We start from the raw sequence: 16,767 nt of genomic DNA, 5'->3' as shown, positions 1-16,767 counted from the left end.
TATTTTTTGGCTGTGATTATTTGATTTGCCGGCACTTCCATTGTTTAAAAGTTACTAAAAACCTTTCTCTCATCTTTATAAAACATCTAGTTTGTCTCTTTTAATTGTTGTGTCCACTCTACGCTTTAGATTATCCGTCAATCCTTTTTCCTATTCTATTCTTCACTTGCCAGCGTCTGTTTTTTGGTCAATTTTTTTCCTACATTTTTGCCATCACAGCAATTACACAGTTTGCTCCAGCAGCAGCAGCAGACAGCTGTGTTAGTGGTTGAAGCCTTGAATTACTGCACCTGGCTCAGAGGCTGCAATTAGGGCTGGATGATATGGGCTTTCTGTTTCCGACACTCCACTACACAGACTGTGACTTAATATCCCCATAATTTATATATTAAATATATAATATGTAACATTCCTATATTAAAATGACGAGACTAATGATATAGATATATATTTTGTGGTGTTGTCTACTTTCCAAAACACTTAAAACCCATGGAAATTTGTATTTCTAAGGATTCATCGTAGTCACCTGCTTTATCCATCCTTTGCTGCTTCTTGATATTTGATCGAGAGACCCCTGTCCAAGATAAATCACATACTGTGTGTTTAACTGCAAGAAATTAGTTAAATTGTAGCATTCACCTTCTGAATAAAGATAATTTCGCTTCCTTTACCTGTTTTGTTATGTTTATATTTGAGTTTTTGATTTGATTAAAATGGTTCTAAAAGAACGCAGTATTTGTTCGATGAAATCCTGTTCCAGCTTCCACAATGGTGTAAGAGAGAGGGTTTTCATCTGTGGACAGCCACATTAATCATTTGAACAAGGGCCATTCACTATCGCTCTGAAGGTCGGTCTCTAAAGAGTTGCCGTAGTTTTCCACCACGTGTTGGCACAGTCATTCTGATGAGACCTCTAATATAAGACTTTAAGCTCAGGGTCCAGGTACAAAAATGCAAAAACAGAGTTTTATTCACAAAATCAACACGGATACTAACTACAAAGTCAGTGAGGGAAATCTGAATGAGCTCAGATACTCGTGACTCATTGCTTCTTTTTCCATCTGTGATCTGCTGTTTTCAGTGTCGTGAGTGTGTATCTGTGAGTGTAATCTGTGACTTGTGTTGTGTTTGTCTCTTTTCTGTGAATGCTTCCTATCAGTTTCATTCATGAAGCCGCCCTGTGGAGCTGTGTCACTGCTGCATATGAAAAGAAGACCAATATCGTGATACTGATAATAACGTTGCTGTTCTGCAAGAGTAGACATTTCGATGTATTCTCCTGATTTTTGATTCTTTATGGGCTTATGAGTCGTGATTTTTCTCATACGCTCACTTGAATACCTTGAAAAAAAATGTCTACTGCTGCAAAATAATAATCTTAAAAGTTCATTTCAGAGAATGGATTAAATCTAATGGATCTTTATTTTCTCCTTAGTGACGGCGGCATGGGTCAGTCTCAAGACGACAGCATCGTGGGCACCAAGCAGTGTCGACACAGTGTGGCCATCATGCCCATCCCTGGCAACCTGTCGTCCAGCAGCCCCGACCTGCTGCAGCCGGCCACCAGCGTCCTCGACTTCTCCAACCCTGCAGGTGAGATCAGTAATCCTCCTGCATGCATTTGTTGTTTGTTTGTTAATCTTTTTTTTGACCTAATATGTTAGAAAGAACTGACTTTTGCAGAGTTGAAATCCTAAAAAGCACCCACGACATCACATTAACTGCATTAAACAACTGAAAATACAGTTTTCAAACAAAGCAAATGCTCATCGAAGTGCTTTACAGCTGATTTTTTTATTATTTAACCTTTATTTAACCAGATAAAAGACCCCATTGAGATCAAGACCTCATTCACAAGGGTGACCTGGCCATGAAAGGCAGCAGCGCACGTCATAGTTAATAAAAGCAGGCGGATAACGACTACAAGACAAACATTGGAATATAAAAGTGCAAGTAAATAGACAAATAAAGGGCATACAACAAGTGTTTGTATGCTCTCATACTATCACTCTCCCTTCTCAGAAATGCAGCAAACTCCACAAAACACTCTTTTGCACTCAATTAAAGCAAGAAATTGTACGTTTCATAGGCGAGAAACACTCGTCACACAGAGCACACAGACCCCGGAATCTTTCTTCATGTTTTTATTGTCTTTTTTTAGTTACAATACAAAGACACAACACAGAACACAGCAATAGGCACATCAATGAGTGTAAAACGGCACTTCAAAATATAAGAAATTCAAAATATGAAGATATTAGTGGTATATTGCTGGTTTGATATCTGACTGTTTCTCATCATGGTTTAAAAATAAAAAATAAATGTTTTACAAGCATGTACATGCACAGGTGGACATCACTTGTATCCACACACACCCCACAAGTGTTCCCTTAATTCGTATTGTGATCTGTGAACAAAACAAGAACCGTAGACTACAAAGCTACAAATAAACAAATAAATGAGCCCCAAATCTTTACATATGTGTTATATTTCTCTTTAATGACATATTGTAAGCTTTTCTAAGGCAAGGCATCGCAGAAGCCCCTCAACCCAGATGTGCTTGCTTGGTCTGTGAACAGACTTCCATGATAGTGCAAGTTTATCCCTGTGGTCTTTTACTTTTTGTTCCAAAGTGCTACACAATTGTGAGGGTCAGAAAAGAGTGCATGTGTGCAATAATTGGGCTTGAAAGATTGTGTTAGAGGACAACAAGAAGAGAGAAAGTGGAAAAGGTGAATGAGAGGGAGAGAGTGAATATGGTCCTGATTTATTCCACCCGCCATTTGTCATCGAGACACACACACACATACAGTATGGCACAGCTATTTTTCTTAGGACTCCGCCTTTCTTTCCTTGTTTATGGACCTATACATCACATGCAGTGGTGTTATATTAACAAACAAACAACCGGGGCCTAATTAATCAGCCAAGTTCCCTTTATTATTCTGTCCTCCAATTACTTTTAAATAGTAAAAGATAGAACACGGTGTTCAAACGCTGCCGCCTGTAATTACATCAGAGAGTCCTCATAAGCATGTATGAGCAAACAGGGCTGTTTTCTTATTATTTTTAAGTTCTGATGCATCACTTCTGTTTATGAATTGCTCTTGGGTTGAGTTCATGTTCTATTAAGGTCATTCAAATCATGATTTATTCACCTTCTTCGTGCGATAACGTGAGAGTTTGTTATACGTCTGACGAGTCAGAGACTTCCAAACCGAACTGAAGCCTTTTCTGTGTCATGTTTGCAAAGTGGAAAAGTCGGCTCACTGCAGCGAAGCCAAACTCTCGGTCATTATTTCTTTTTTCCCTCCTCGACCACATTCTAGTCATTTTCTCTCTCTCGCTCTCTCTTTCTTTCTTTCCTACAGTGATTTTAAACAGATGCTTTTGTGTCGAGTCGATTTGATGAGTCACACTCTCGTTTCTCAGGGACAGATTAAGTCTGCATTAGAAAACTGAACTCCACGGGTCCTCCCTCCCTCCCTCTGCTCTTCTGTCATGGTGTTCCCCAGCTTTACCGCTTGTCTTCTTGTATACCTCCCACACTCTTACTCTCAATATTCACTGTGTTTTATATTTCCTCTCATCTGCTTGCCAAGCCCTGGGACTGTACTGTGAGTATAAATACTTTTCAGTGCCACTGTTTGATTGTTCTTCATTGATTCGAGTGTGTTTTTTTTAACCGCATCCTTTGAGCTCTGTGTTTTGGCCTTGCACTGTGTTTATACTTCTTTCGTTTGTGTGTGTTTGTGTTTCGTATTGTGTGATTTCACAGTGATTTTTTACTTTCTTCTCCCAATGAAAACTTCAATAGTCTTGGCTTTTATTTTATTGGAACCCTGACGATTAACCTCCGACTACTCCGTAGCACTCTCCTCTGAGCACTTGCAGCCGCCCTTCTCTTCTCCTCTCTGGATGCTTTCACTTGTGATTTATGTCCTCCAACTGTGTGATGGAGTGACTAGAGAGAGCTTTGGCAAACACTGGGAAAGAGCGAGAGGCGGCGGAGGCTTGTTGGAAGCGTGTAGTTCGCTGTAGTTTGCTGTGTTTGCAAAAAAAAAAAAAAAAGACTGCATAGTTTTCATCCCTGTATAGAAATCCTCCTCGGCTCCGTTCCATCGATAAATCCTCCCATGTGAATGTGAATGAAACCTGATTGGATGTTGGTGCTCAGGTGGCGGTCGGCAGCAGTTGTACTCCTGTGTGGGGGGGTCAGGTCGCGGCTTGTCCTGAGGATTAAACCGGATATGATAACCCGGCTATTTAGCTGAGAGCTTTCCACACTTGAATCACAAATCACAGCTAATGAGACACAAAGTATTAAGCTTCCACTCAGCCTTCCCTTCCCTTCCCTTCCCTTCCCTCACCACCGCGCTGCACATAAACAAAGAGCAGCTCGGCTGCTGTTGCACCGACAGCATGGAATGCAATGCATACACAGAAAGATGCACACTTACAACTCTGCTGCAGGAACAAGCTCACAGTCTGAAGTCTGAAGCATGGAATCAACACGTCCACTGTGCTGCAGGAACTACTAACTGCACAATAGAAAAGCTGAGGAAAAAAAAGGTCTTTACGTAACGTAGATAAGATGCTGCGGTGCTTGATTTCAGATCAGTTAATAAATGACTAAAGAATTAATTAAAATCTTGTGTATAAAAGTCCTTGCCCTCATCATGATGTAACTTGTGATTGTGATTTTGAATTCTCTGTCACTGTAGATGATTTAGATCAGTGGTTCTCAAACAAGCTGAGAAAATACTGAGCTCTCGAAGCATCGCCATTATCGTTTAAAAATACAATGGCGTAAATATGCCGAGCAAAAGGCAGCTACAGACTTCTCACAGGAGGCAGAATTATCCCCAATAAGACCATTTGCTCCCTCATCATCCTCCTCTTCCTCACATAATTATACTTCACATACTGCTCTAGTGAAATTAGATGAAGATGGCACGAGAGATAAGGTGATTCTTGTTTTTATTATTATTTAATATATTATAATTCTTTTGTCATGTGTTTTATTTTCCAATGCACGCCGGTCGAAATTCCTCATCTCCACTCCTATCAAATACAGAAGAACTGTATTTCAGATTTTCCTCCAATACCAATAGAGGAAGGTTGTGTACCATTAGTGGTACATGTACCACAGTTTGAGAACTATGGCTTTACACTAGATAATTCAGCACATGATGAATCATCCGATATGTCTGAAACTAAACGTAATGTTAATCCTGTATGTGCTTAATGTGAAAGCTAGTCCCAGTCTAAAGCATTTAAAGCAAACATTGACCTCCTCTCCACCTGTCCTTGACCTCTCACCCTGAAACATCTCTCTCTTTAACTCCTGGGGAGAGCTGTAAGTGTCCGAAAACAAACTTTGTCCACTACTTTTATCTCTCCTTCTCTCCTCCTTGTCTTCCCATCGGATCGTTAAAAGCAAATTACAAACACGCACACACTGACATTGCAGAGCTGCTCTTAAACGAGCAGGTGTGATTGATTATGAGCATTTTACTCCAACCATGTTGCTCTTGGCTCAGCCTTCAGCCGTGTGTGTGTGTGTGTGTGTGTGTGTTGTGCTGCTGCTGCACGATTGAACAAACCACGCACAAAACAAACACGCACGCATATTGCAGTTGTGTGACGGCTTCATCTGCTCTGTTAGACTCCCTCTCTCCCTCTCTCCCTCTCTCCCTCTCTCCCTCTCTCCCTCTGACACCGTGCAGTGGTCATAAGTCATTGTTCTAAAGCTCTTTAGCTGCTCGGGGCTAATGGGCTTGTCCTCAGTCCCACACAGTGATCACAGTGAAGTCACTCAGGGGAAACATTTTGCTATTTAACAACACACGTTGTGGCCATCACTGTGGTCACATATGCATATAATGTATAGACACACGCACACACACACGCATTGATTGTCATCTTAACCCCATTAAACAATGATATAGTGCGCTGAGAAATTATTTATTGCCGGGGAGCTTGCCGTTTTATTGTTTTTATGAATTATTCATATTTGCATTCAGAGCTTTTAAGTGGCACGTTACATAATACACTTAATTCAATTATTTAGCTCTGAAGAAAACGTGTGTGTTGATTTCTGAATACTGAAATCACTCTTGGTTTGTAGTTTTTATTTCATTCAGTAATAGTAAAGGTTACATTAAGTTAATTTCTGGTGTCTGTCATGTTTTTAACGTGTGTGTGTGTGTGTGTGTGTGCCTTTTGAAGACTGTAATGTGCATGTTTAATGTGATGAACGACCCTTAAATGTCAGTGATCAAGGCATGCCAGTTGTTTTTGATGCTTTCTGCATATGTATGTCCTACTGTTTGTGACACTCTTAATAAAACGGCCATTAACGGGATGAAAACTCATAATAACATTCTTAAGTTGCAGTTTGCAGGAAACAAGTACACAGAAATACTTTGATCAAGATTGACTTGATATACTGTACAAGGAAATGCATTGTAATGTGGTTAAACAGTACAATTATTTAGTTTCATTTTGGTTACACTGATATCAGAAATGTGAAGGTTTGTCACCTAAAAGCTCTAGAAGAATAAAAATGTGATGAAGGTCAAATAAGGAAATCATAACTTAATGGGTTTTTCACATTATTCCAACAATGTGTGATATTGCTTTTTTATTGTGTCACAAACTTGATTTCACAGAGTTACATGTGCATATTTCTTGGGCCTTCTCAGACTAAAAACATATCAACCTCTCTCTCCTCACTCAGACATCCCCGACCAGGTGATTCGTGTGTTCAAGGCCGACCAGCAGAGCTGCTACATCATCATCAGTAAGGACACGACGGCCAAGGATGTAGTCACCCACACCGTCAACGAGTTCGGCCTCATCGCCGCACCCGAGACTTACTCGCTGTGCGAGGTGTCCGTCAGCCCCGAGGGCGTCATAAAGCAGCGGCGCCTGCCCGACCAGCTCTCCAAACTGGCCGATCGAATCCAGCTCAACGGCAGGTAAAGAAGCCGGAGGATTACACCAGACCTTTCTGTCGTGTTTTGGAAGAATCTCGTTCTTAGGACTTCAAATAACAGCATTTAATGGAGAAAGTGAATTCACTTAGTCTAGCTACAATGCAGATAATAAATTATTATTATTATAAATCATTCCCCGAGTAAGTTACTCCTGGCTTGAGGTTCTGAGGACCAGAAGCTCTTCTCAGGACCGCGATCCCTCTTCACTTAAGTCGTAGATGAAGCGGTGCTGAGCAGCAGTCGCAGTTGCTCCACTGAGCAGACTCTGAAGCTGCCGTTTTATCCCTTTTAAAAACCTAAAACATGCGTTTATATTTAAGCGTGTGAAGCTGGTAAAGTGCCGCCGTGACATGTTAAAGGACGGCATCTGTTTTCACTTTGCTGTGGACACAATGAAACCGTTTCAGCAGCATCACTTACATGGACTCGTTTCAGTCTCTCAGTGAAGATGTGTTTAATTTGTTGCAGCAGTTTGTGTGTGTGTGTGTGTGTGTGTGTGTGTGTGTGTGTGTGTGTGTGTGTGTGTGTGTGTGTGGCACATCACACTGTCTTCTGGGTGCCAGACACATTCTCTTTTAAGATGAAAGTTAGCAGGACATGAAGGATAATTGGGCGACGGGCTTGGAGTCAGCTTTAAAATGACTTCATCAGTTTTCCGTCGTTGTCCCCCTCTCTCTCTCTCTCTCCCTCCCTCTCTCACTCTCTCCCTCCTTCTCTCCTTGCCTCCCCGTGTCCCCTCGTCAGTCCCTTTCCAACTAGGTTAGCATAAATATTTCATCCTCTGTCGGGGGTGGAGCCCTCAGCAGACAGCATGGTACTCCTGGAATTATTCATACTCTCACATTGACATGCAGACACAGTCCCTTCCCTCTACATACGTGTCCAGGCAGCACCAAACAGTGTATTCTAGAACTAACATGCACCCAGTTAACATCGATAATGCTGCTGCGAGTCAAATTACTGCAGCTTGTATATTTTTAACTGGCCAAACTGGCTCTGCACATGCTCCACTGTTCCCATCCCCAGGCTTGGACTCAAATATAAAGGAAGATGCCAGTACACAGAAGAACAGAAAACATGGCGGTGGGATGGCACGTGGTTATTGTACCACCTCGATGCCAGCGGAAGTTGTTGTAACGTAATAGGTCGTGTCGTGGACACGCTTCGCTCAATAAATCAATTTCCCACTCGTGCTTCTATACTGGGACAAGGACAGTCGTCCACACTGAGAGGGTCGAGTTACTGTGGAAGGAAACGTAACTAACTCTCCTTGTGTTTGGGATGAAGAAATCTGAGAAATCTGCCTGCTCTCTGAAATACTGAGAGGAAAATAGAGGTTTAACTGTTGACCCATGAGCAGGGAACATCACACAAAATAAGTGTTTGTCTTTACTTTGTTGACCTTGTGTACACGCTGCCAGTATTATTACATTATTCACACACAGGATGTGCTGTATTTAGTGTGTATGCAGCAGTGTTTGTGTTTATTAGAAGCAGTTGACAGATACGTGTTTACTGAGACTCTCTCTCTCTCTGTGCATCAAAACAAAAGGCTCTAAAAGCAGGACAGGCCCCGCCTCCTTCCCGCTGCCATAGTGCATATAGTGTAGGGAAGATCCGAAGCTCAGCGCACACACAAACACACACACACACACAAACCACCAGTGGCTATTTGGAATGGCTTGGTTCCAGCCACTTTGCTTCGCCTGAATCTACTTAGCACTACTTTGTCCATCATTAATTTCGTCTCCTCTCTCCTTCCCTCTGTGCTCCGCTCCTCTTCCCTTTGTCTTGTTTCCTCCCCTCTTCTCTCTCATGTGGAAACCTCCCCTCTTGTCATCTTTGCACGAGAGCTTCCTCTTTTATCTTTGTCAGCATTTTTATCAGCACTCACGATTTCTCTGAAAGTGCTAAAATATCAACATGTGTAGCGTAAGTGCAGCCAGTTATGTCTTTAGTTCTGCTTATGGGCTCTATAAATATTGATTAGTGAAATATCAAGGTCTTGTGGCTGAGAAATAAAGGCTAGATTCACACCATGTGCATTAGATTTCTAAACGTAGCATATAATGAGGTAAAATAGATTATTATCTGCTGGAAACTCGAGCTAAAAAACAAAAAGTTTCCCCTGTCATTCATCTATCTGTCATCTTTGTTGCTTCCTCTCCTCTTATACTCTTATTATCTCTTGCAGCCTGTGTAGCTCAACATAAAAAAATGGCTGTAATCTGTCAGTACCATCAGAGTTTGCTTTCCCTTTCCTGAAAGTAATCTTAAGTTTGAGACACACACACACACACACACAATGTGGCAATGAGAAAAGGCATTTAAGAGATTTATCCGGGTTCTCTGCCTCTGCCGTTTTTATTAAAGCGTCTGAGGATACTGCAGATCTAGTTCATGTTGAAGCTCCAAAAACACTCTTAGAATTACAAGAGTTATATACGGAAGTTGTGGATTATTGAATAATTTATGCATTAAAAGACCTCGTAATGATCTCCCTCTATGCCTCAGGTACTACCTGAAGAACAACATGGAGACGGAGACGCTGTGCTCAGACGAGGACGCACAGGACCTTCTCAGGGAGAGTCAGATCTCTTTGCTGCAGCTCAGCACCATGGAGGTGGCAGCGCAGCTCTCCATGAGAGACTTTGAGCTCTTCAGGAACATCGAGTCCACAGAGTAAGTGGTCGTTTTATTCATCAACGTCAATTTAAATAGAAAAAGTAGCGTGAACGTTTTCTTATTCTCTGTCGTCGTGGCTTCCAGATACGTGGACGACTTATTCAAGCTGGACTCGTCGGTGGGGAGCGGCAATCTGAAGCAGTTTGAGGAGGTGATCAACCAGGAGACCTTCTGGGTCGCCACGGAGATCCTGAAGGAGCCGAATGCCCTGAAGAGGATGAAGACCATCAAGCACTTCATTAAGATCGCCCTGCACTGCAGAGAGTGCAAGAACTTCAACTCCATGTTCGCTATCATCAGGTGAGTGCTGGCTCTGTCCAAGTGTGTGTGTTTATGTGTGTGGAGCTGCAACTAACGATTATTTTCATAATCGATTAATCTGTCGATTAGTTTATCAATTCATCGTTTGGTCCATAAAATATCAGAAAACCTTAAAAAATGTTGATAGGTGAAATGATTCACTTTTAATGATATCTTTGTTCTCCAGAGCAAAAAAATGAAGAAAATACTCTCGTTTAAGAAGCTTAAACAATCATTTTAATCTTCAAACCGATTAATCGATTATCAATATAGTTGTAGATTCATTTAGTAATCGTTTCATAATCGATTCAACGGTTCATTGTTTCAGCTCTATGTGTGTGATGTCAGGGGTTGTGGTGTAGTAGTAGATGCTGGCGATGACAGTCAGCCTTTATTCCACGTCCCATGACGGCTCTTGTGCCAAATGAGCTTTGGCTTCCCACCTCCTCCTTCCCCACATTCTCTGGAGAATCGAGCCTTACCACCAGCCACACCCTCACCCTCACCCTCACCCACACCCACACCGACTCCCTCCTGTTTGCTCCCTGAATGAGCCTCAAATGTCCCACACCATACACACTCTGCTCCTGCAGCCTTTCATCATTAAAAAAAAGAAGACTCCCATAGCAACACTTACTGTTTGTAGCTGGTAATTTCCTCCAGGCCTCTTTTGTTTGCCTGAACTCTGTGGTGTGATCTCTGCATGTGTTTTCCTGGTGATCATCTGTGTCTGTATCATTTTAATAAGACACAATAAGAAGCTTATTTATGTATGACAAGACACAAAAAGGAACATTTACACACTTCATTGCCATTGTGCCTTGTTTATATATTAAAAAAAATGACATTAGACTACAGGGCCGTTCTATTCCCTCAGCTTTTTTGGATTGAATGCAGCATATACTGTATTTAAATAAAAATAACATGCACATATTCCTTTCCTATGAAGACATGTGGGTGTGGCGGTGTGAAAACGGGTAATAAAACAGTTGATGAGGGGGCGGGGATATGAGATGTGACAAATATACCGTAGACCTTTTTTATTTTATTCTGCTAATGTGTCACTGAATTGGCCCCAAAAAAACACATTCATGTGGTTATTCAGTGCTCCGTTTACTCTCCTCTGACAAACTGAGCGCTGTGACCCAGATCCTCAACATTCATAGATGCAATGCAGAGGAAAATAAATTAAAAAAGGTCATTCAACTTTGACAACAGTGAGGAAGACTTAGGTAGTTGAAGCAGTACAGGAGGGATGGATAGATATGAGTAAATTAGTCAATTTCAAGAAGTGGAAAGATATTTTAATAGGAGAAATTAGCAGAAATGGATGAAATGCAAGTCATAAGTCATGAAAATGGAAGTCTTGCTACTTTTTAGCACGGAGGATTTTGATTGAGACGGACTGAATTTTATTTATCTTCTTCCTCCTCTCTCCTCATTCCCCTCTCCTGCGTCTTCACCTCTGCCACTACCCTCCTCCTCTCTTCCCACTATAACCTATTTATCTCTGCCTCCGTGCTTCTCCTCGCACAGCGGCCTGAACTTGGCACCGGTGGCGAGGCTGCGCAGCTCGTGGGAAAAGTTGCCCAGTAAGTACGAGAAGCTGTCCGGGGACCTGCAGGACGTCTTTGACCCGTCCAGGAACATGGCCAAGTACCGCAACATCCTGAGCAGCCAGAGCATGCAGCCTCCCATCATCCCGCTGTTCCCCGTGGTCAAGAAGGACCTCACCTTTTTACACGAAGGTAAAAACGGCTGAACAGAATGTTGTGTGCTTTTTAGCTTTTCACATAAACAGACTTTTCTTGTCATTCTGCTCAGTTTGATGCTCTACTTCCTCTGTGGAGAGCAGAAGGTCAGTTTCAGGCTGACATAGGACGCTTTACTTCTGCTAAAGACTTCCCTATCTCGCTGTGACAAGAAGTCTTATCAAAGCTGCCAAAGCTGCACTGTTTTTTTATCTTTCTATGTTTACTCATATGCATATCGTGCAAAAACAACAAAAATGTACACTTCCATCTCCTGGAGGAATGATACGAAAGCAAATATGTTTATTTGGATTGATGTCAGCTTCTTATTTTACTCATTATGATTGTATTTACTTGTATTTACAGGCAATGACTCGAATGTCGACGGTCTGGTGAACTTCGAGAAGCTGAGGATGATCGCCAAGGAGATCCGTCACGTGGTGCGCATGACGTCTGCGAACATGGACCCTGCGCTCATGTTCAGACAGAGGTTGGTTGTTCGCATACATTTACCATCTTTATTTGAACTGAGCGCTGCTTCTGGAGCCAGTTGATTAGTTGTTTGACTTAAAGCCTTTTTTTAATTCACCAGTTTAATTCAATTTGTAGATGTACGTATATGTCATTGTATCATTTGGTTTATTCTCATGACTCATTGCTTGTGATGTTCCCTTAAATTCTTAGTGTCTCCGGACACACAAGGGCTTTAAGATTAGTTAATTTAAGATAAGGTAAGTCCTTTATTAGTACCACGATGGGGACATTTACGGTGTTAAAGCAGCAAAGACATTTTAACATCTATGAATATACAATATAGAAAAATATTATGATATTTAGAAAGCCTGAGATTACTGAGAACATGAAAATGTAGTCTTAAGAGCTTTATGAAAGTGATTTTTATTGGTTTAAAAGCCATAAAGAATCATGCAAGAGTTCATTTGCATATTATCTGTAGAGTTTTCTGTCGAGAATCGGATGAAATTGTTGGGTTTTTTTTGTGGCTTTTTCTCTCGTTAAAACTGGCTCTTCCAGTTTCACATCAGTCAGACTGAAACCCTGACGTTTTCTCAGAAAGACACATGCATGTAGAAAGTCCAGCGTTGCGAGGTAGTTTCCAGGTTTAGAAAAAAATAAAAGACACTACAATTGTGGGCAAAAAGGGGAACCATTACACCATACCTCCACCAACCAACCGACCCTGAATCCTTCACCTGCAGGATCAGGCGTTCACGTGAGGTCTGGTTTGATCAATTCCTGTTCACTTCCTGTCTTCTCCATGCCAATCACCTGGAAGTGGAAGTCGAATTGATACCAACCTCAGTTTGTAGTGTACCTCACGCCATCTGTGTGTGTGTGTGTGTGTTGCTCACAGTTGATCATTGGTGCAGAGCATGACTGCCCCCTTCAGGCACTATTGTCACACTGCAAGCTGAGGACATCTTATTTTAGACAGAAAGGTTGATGGTGTCTCCCTCCATCTCCGAGCATTTATTGTCTGTGGTGGCATGGCCTCGACATAGTCTCGTGTCCTCCTGTCCCCATGACCCCTTGAACTTGTCCTTAAGTCACGCTTCAATCTTCACGCCTCTTGCTTGCAGGAAGAAGAGGTGGAAGAGTTTAGGGTAAGTTTGTCCTGGGACCAGTTTCATCCTGTTTCTGTCTGGACCAGCAAAAAAAAAAAAAACAATCCCAACCACCTTGCATCCCCCTACCACCATAAACGCTGCATGTATCCACGTGTCTGCCTGTGCTTGTGTGTGATTAACCTTCTCATTTGCAGTGACCATTCACCCCAACCATTCTGAAGTCCCATCATTTCCCCTCCTTTAATTACCCTGCCATGTTCATAGGAGTGGATGTTTGAGTCGTATAGTAGCTCGAAATAACACAAACAATTAAAACATTTACTATTGTAATGACTTGAATTAAGCGTATTTATCTAATCACACCATTTTTTGGACTTATTTACTTAAGATACTTATTAAAACGTAACAAGCACCATTTTCTTGCTGCACTGGCTGATCATTTTGCGTGAAACAAGTAATTTTCTCCTAATAGTGGTTATATTTTCTTGTTTTTTAAGAGGCATTTTTAGCAGTGATTTTGGCACCAAGAGGCTTTAAATATATATGGTCATATGGTGATAAGGAGATAGTGAAGAAAGTTATCTAAATTTGTATTTTAGCCTTTTGCTGTTGGTTTAAATTAAAATTTACTGTCATTAAACCATTCATATACATATATATATATATATATATATATGTATGTATATATATATATATATATATATATATATATATATATATATATATATATATTAGAGTTATGTGTAAAGGTGGAAGATTCAAGTCAGCCCTCTGCTATTTTTTTTGCCTCTCCTTGATCATTTTTTATGTTAACATAAGCATAGACACTCTTTGCCACTGAGAACTCTTTGAACCTGATTTTCTAAATCAAAACAAAGAAACTGAAAACTGCAAAAAAAAAAAAAGGTGCCATTTCCATGGTAACAAATAACCCTCAGCTAAAAACATTGTATTTTAAACCCCTGCCAAGTAAAGGCAACATGAAACAAACCATAAGACATGTTGACAGATTCCATTTGACTCAGATTTAGGCTTAGTTCAGTGCCTGTGTCCTGGCATAATGTCCCACATATCAACATCTTGTGCATCTTGTTTTCCTAACCCCCTCCTTTTTGCCTTCATGTGGCAGAATGCTCTGCTGTTCTGTGATAGCATGGCACGTCCACGAGAACTGCCTCCTCCTCCCAGTTGCATGGTCCTTACTTTATATTCCACGCACAGACACAAAGAAACATTTACAGACTTTATATCAGATGAGTTGCTTTGCCTGTGTTATGGACGGTCGTACTGATTTATTAACCATTCTTTCCCCTCCCTCTCACCCCCACCTGTTTGTTTCCTGTCTTAATTCCACGTGCATTTGTCCTGTTTTTGTCTTTCCTTCATCGTTTACCTTCGTCTGTCCTCCGCTGCCTTTCATCTTCTTCTACATTGTTTGCTTCCCCTTTGTGTCCTGTCCTCATTCCTTCCCCTTTTGCCCTTCCTTCCCTGCTCTCTCTCTCTTTACTTACACCTCACCAGGTCTCTGAGTCAGGGCAGCACCAACTCCAACATGCTGGACGTGCAGGGCGGCGCCCACAAGAAGCGCGTGCGCCGCAGCTCGCTCCTCAACGCCAAGAAGCTGTACGAGGACGCACAGATGGCCCGGAAGGTGAAGCAGTACCTGTCCAACCTGACGGTGGAGTCGGACGAGGAGAAACATCAAATTATGTCGCTGCAGTGTGAGCCGGCCTACAGCACCTGTGAGTAACACACACTGTCACCGTCACTCACGGCTAAACTGAGCGGTAGCAGCTAAAATGTCTTAGTTATGTATTGTTTATGTGCATTTAGTAACGGGGTTTCACTGTAGGTGCTTTAATGACATATTTTTAAATCAAATAATGGCATAAAAAGAGCACCTTTTTTTTTTTTTGTCCCTGGCTGCAGTGTCTAAGAATTTGAGCGAGAGACGCTCGACCAAGTCAGACATGTCTCCCGTGTCTCTGCGGTCGGCTTTGCCCTCGGGGAAAACACAAAACAGGGTTTCACAAGTCCTTCAGGTCCAGGTCCCGCTGAACCCACTGAGGAAGAAGAGCACGGCCAAGGACATAGGCACACCCAGTGAGTCCATGTCTGCGTTATTATTTCATATAGAAATCAGTGATAAATGTACTTTTTCTTTCTGGCTCTGTAACCTTATGTCACCTTGTTCTTTCTTTTTTTCCTTTATTGCTTCTTCAGACTCAAATTCCCCTCAGGTGATAAAGAAGCCTCCCGTGAGCTCGTCAGAGGAGTGGAGCAGCAAGAGACCGTCTGATGACACCGTCTCCACCATCTCCTCCCTTCACTCCAGCCCCACAGTCTCGCCTCAGGGTTCGCCGCGCAAAGGTTTGCAAAGAAAAAGTGATGTTAAAGCTGCAGTGCATGACTTGTTCATAGGAGAAATTGGACTCTGATTGGACAGACCTGACTTGTGGGAGTGTTTAACATTTAGCAGACGCTTTTATCCAAAGCCAATTACAAGAGAGGAATAAGCTACATAGAAGGAGTCAAGAACAGTGAACTGATGGGATGGGAGTGCAGAGGTGGATCCAAGTGCAGGGGGGGGGGCAGCAAAGGGACAGGAGGCGGGGCTCACCTGAGCAGTGGAATTCACTTAACTGTAACTTCTCGTCTGCACTTCTTTGTGTTTTCAGTCATATTTCAAACTGTTTGCAGTCAGCTCACTTTACTAGCGCGGTGTTGCTGTTGCCTCTGTCTTTCTTTGGATAAAATGAACGTAATATCACCTAGACGAGATCTAGGCACCGCTATACTTCAGAATACAGAGAGAGTTGTGCGGAGCCGACTTTGAGGATTGTGTAGAATTTCTCTGCGGTGCATTTCTCACGTTTTCTGCTATTGATATCACCTGAACTGTCACTTTGTTCCCTTATGTACACTAATCATAAAAACAGTGCCATAACTTTCACCTCTCTCTCTCTCTCTCCCTTCCTCTCTCTCTCTTTCCTCCCTGCTTTTCAGTGGGAGGCGTGGCCAAGTCCCACAACTCCAGCCACATGAACTTGTCGGGGTCTTCGTCCTCACTGACCAGCGACGCCAGCACAAAGGCCGGAACCGCCAGCTTGCGCAGCTATGGCATAGGTGGGGCCCACCTCCGCAGGAGATTCCTCCTCATGACCAGGCAGCACAGCCAAGAGAGAAGCAGGGACAGAGAGAAGAAAGGAACTGAAGTGGAAAAAGAGAAAGAGCAGATAACGCAGGAGGAGGCAGAGGTGCTGCAGAGGCCCCTGTTTCCTCCAGTGCAACGGAGAGGGAGAGGACTCATGCTGCGGAGGGCAAGAGCAGGAAATCCCACGCAGAAATGGACAGGGACACATGAGGTCCATCAGATGCTCAACACTGAGTCCCAGCTTAGTCCACTAGAGTCGGAACCCTCAAGTTTGACACCTCATTCACGAC

At 42.3% G+C, this 16,767-nt stretch overlaps 1 protein-coding gene across 14 annotated transcripts in view; it reads left to right on the top strand.

Moving 5' to 3' along the window:
* Positions 1 to 16,767, top strand: part of LOC131458146 (rap guanine nucleotide exchange factor 6-like) — a 103,779-nt gene that overhangs the window by 81,012 nt on the left and 6,000 nt on the right. For 8 of the 14 annotated variants that reach the window (XM_058626924.1, XM_058626922.1, XM_058626923.1 and 5 more), the window contains 12 exons: positions 1,436 to 1,593; positions 3,603 to 3,617; positions 6,743 to 6,983; positions 9,516 to 9,683; positions 9,771 to 9,986; positions 11,523 to 11,734; positions 12,104 to 12,227; positions 13,336 to 13,359; positions 14,845 to 15,065; positions 15,253 to 15,426; positions 15,547 to 15,693; positions 16,330 to 16,449. In XM_058626924.1, coding sequence (XP_058482907.1) covers positions 1,436 to 1,593; positions 3,603 to 3,617; positions 6,743 to 6,983; positions 9,516 to 9,683; positions 9,771 to 9,986; positions 11,523 to 11,734; positions 12,104 to 12,227; positions 13,336 to 13,359; positions 14,845 to 15,065; positions 15,253 to 15,426; positions 15,547 to 15,693; positions 16,330 to 16,449 — 1,820 coding nt within the window. The remainder of the gene's footprint in view (positions 1 to 1,435; positions 1,594 to 3,602; positions 3,618 to 6,742; positions 6,984 to 9,515; positions 9,684 to 9,770; positions 9,987 to 11,522; positions 11,735 to 12,103; positions 12,228 to 13,335; positions 13,360 to 14,844; positions 15,066 to 15,252; positions 15,427 to 15,546; positions 15,694 to 16,329; positions 16,450 to 16,767) is intronic. The other 6 variants (XM_058626926.1, XM_058626918.1, XM_058626921.1 and 3 more) reach the window with 3 other exon arrangements.

This window comes from Solea solea, chromosome 4 (assembly GCF_958295425.1).
Source record: "Solea solea chromosome 4, fSolSol10.1, whole genome shotgun sequence".
Lineage (NCBI taxonomy): Eukaryota > Metazoa > Chordata > Actinopteri > Pleuronectiformes > Soleidae > Solea > Solea solea.
The sequence above is the reverse complement of the archived record's forward strand: the minus strand, read 5'-3'. Positions and strand labels throughout refer to the sequence as shown.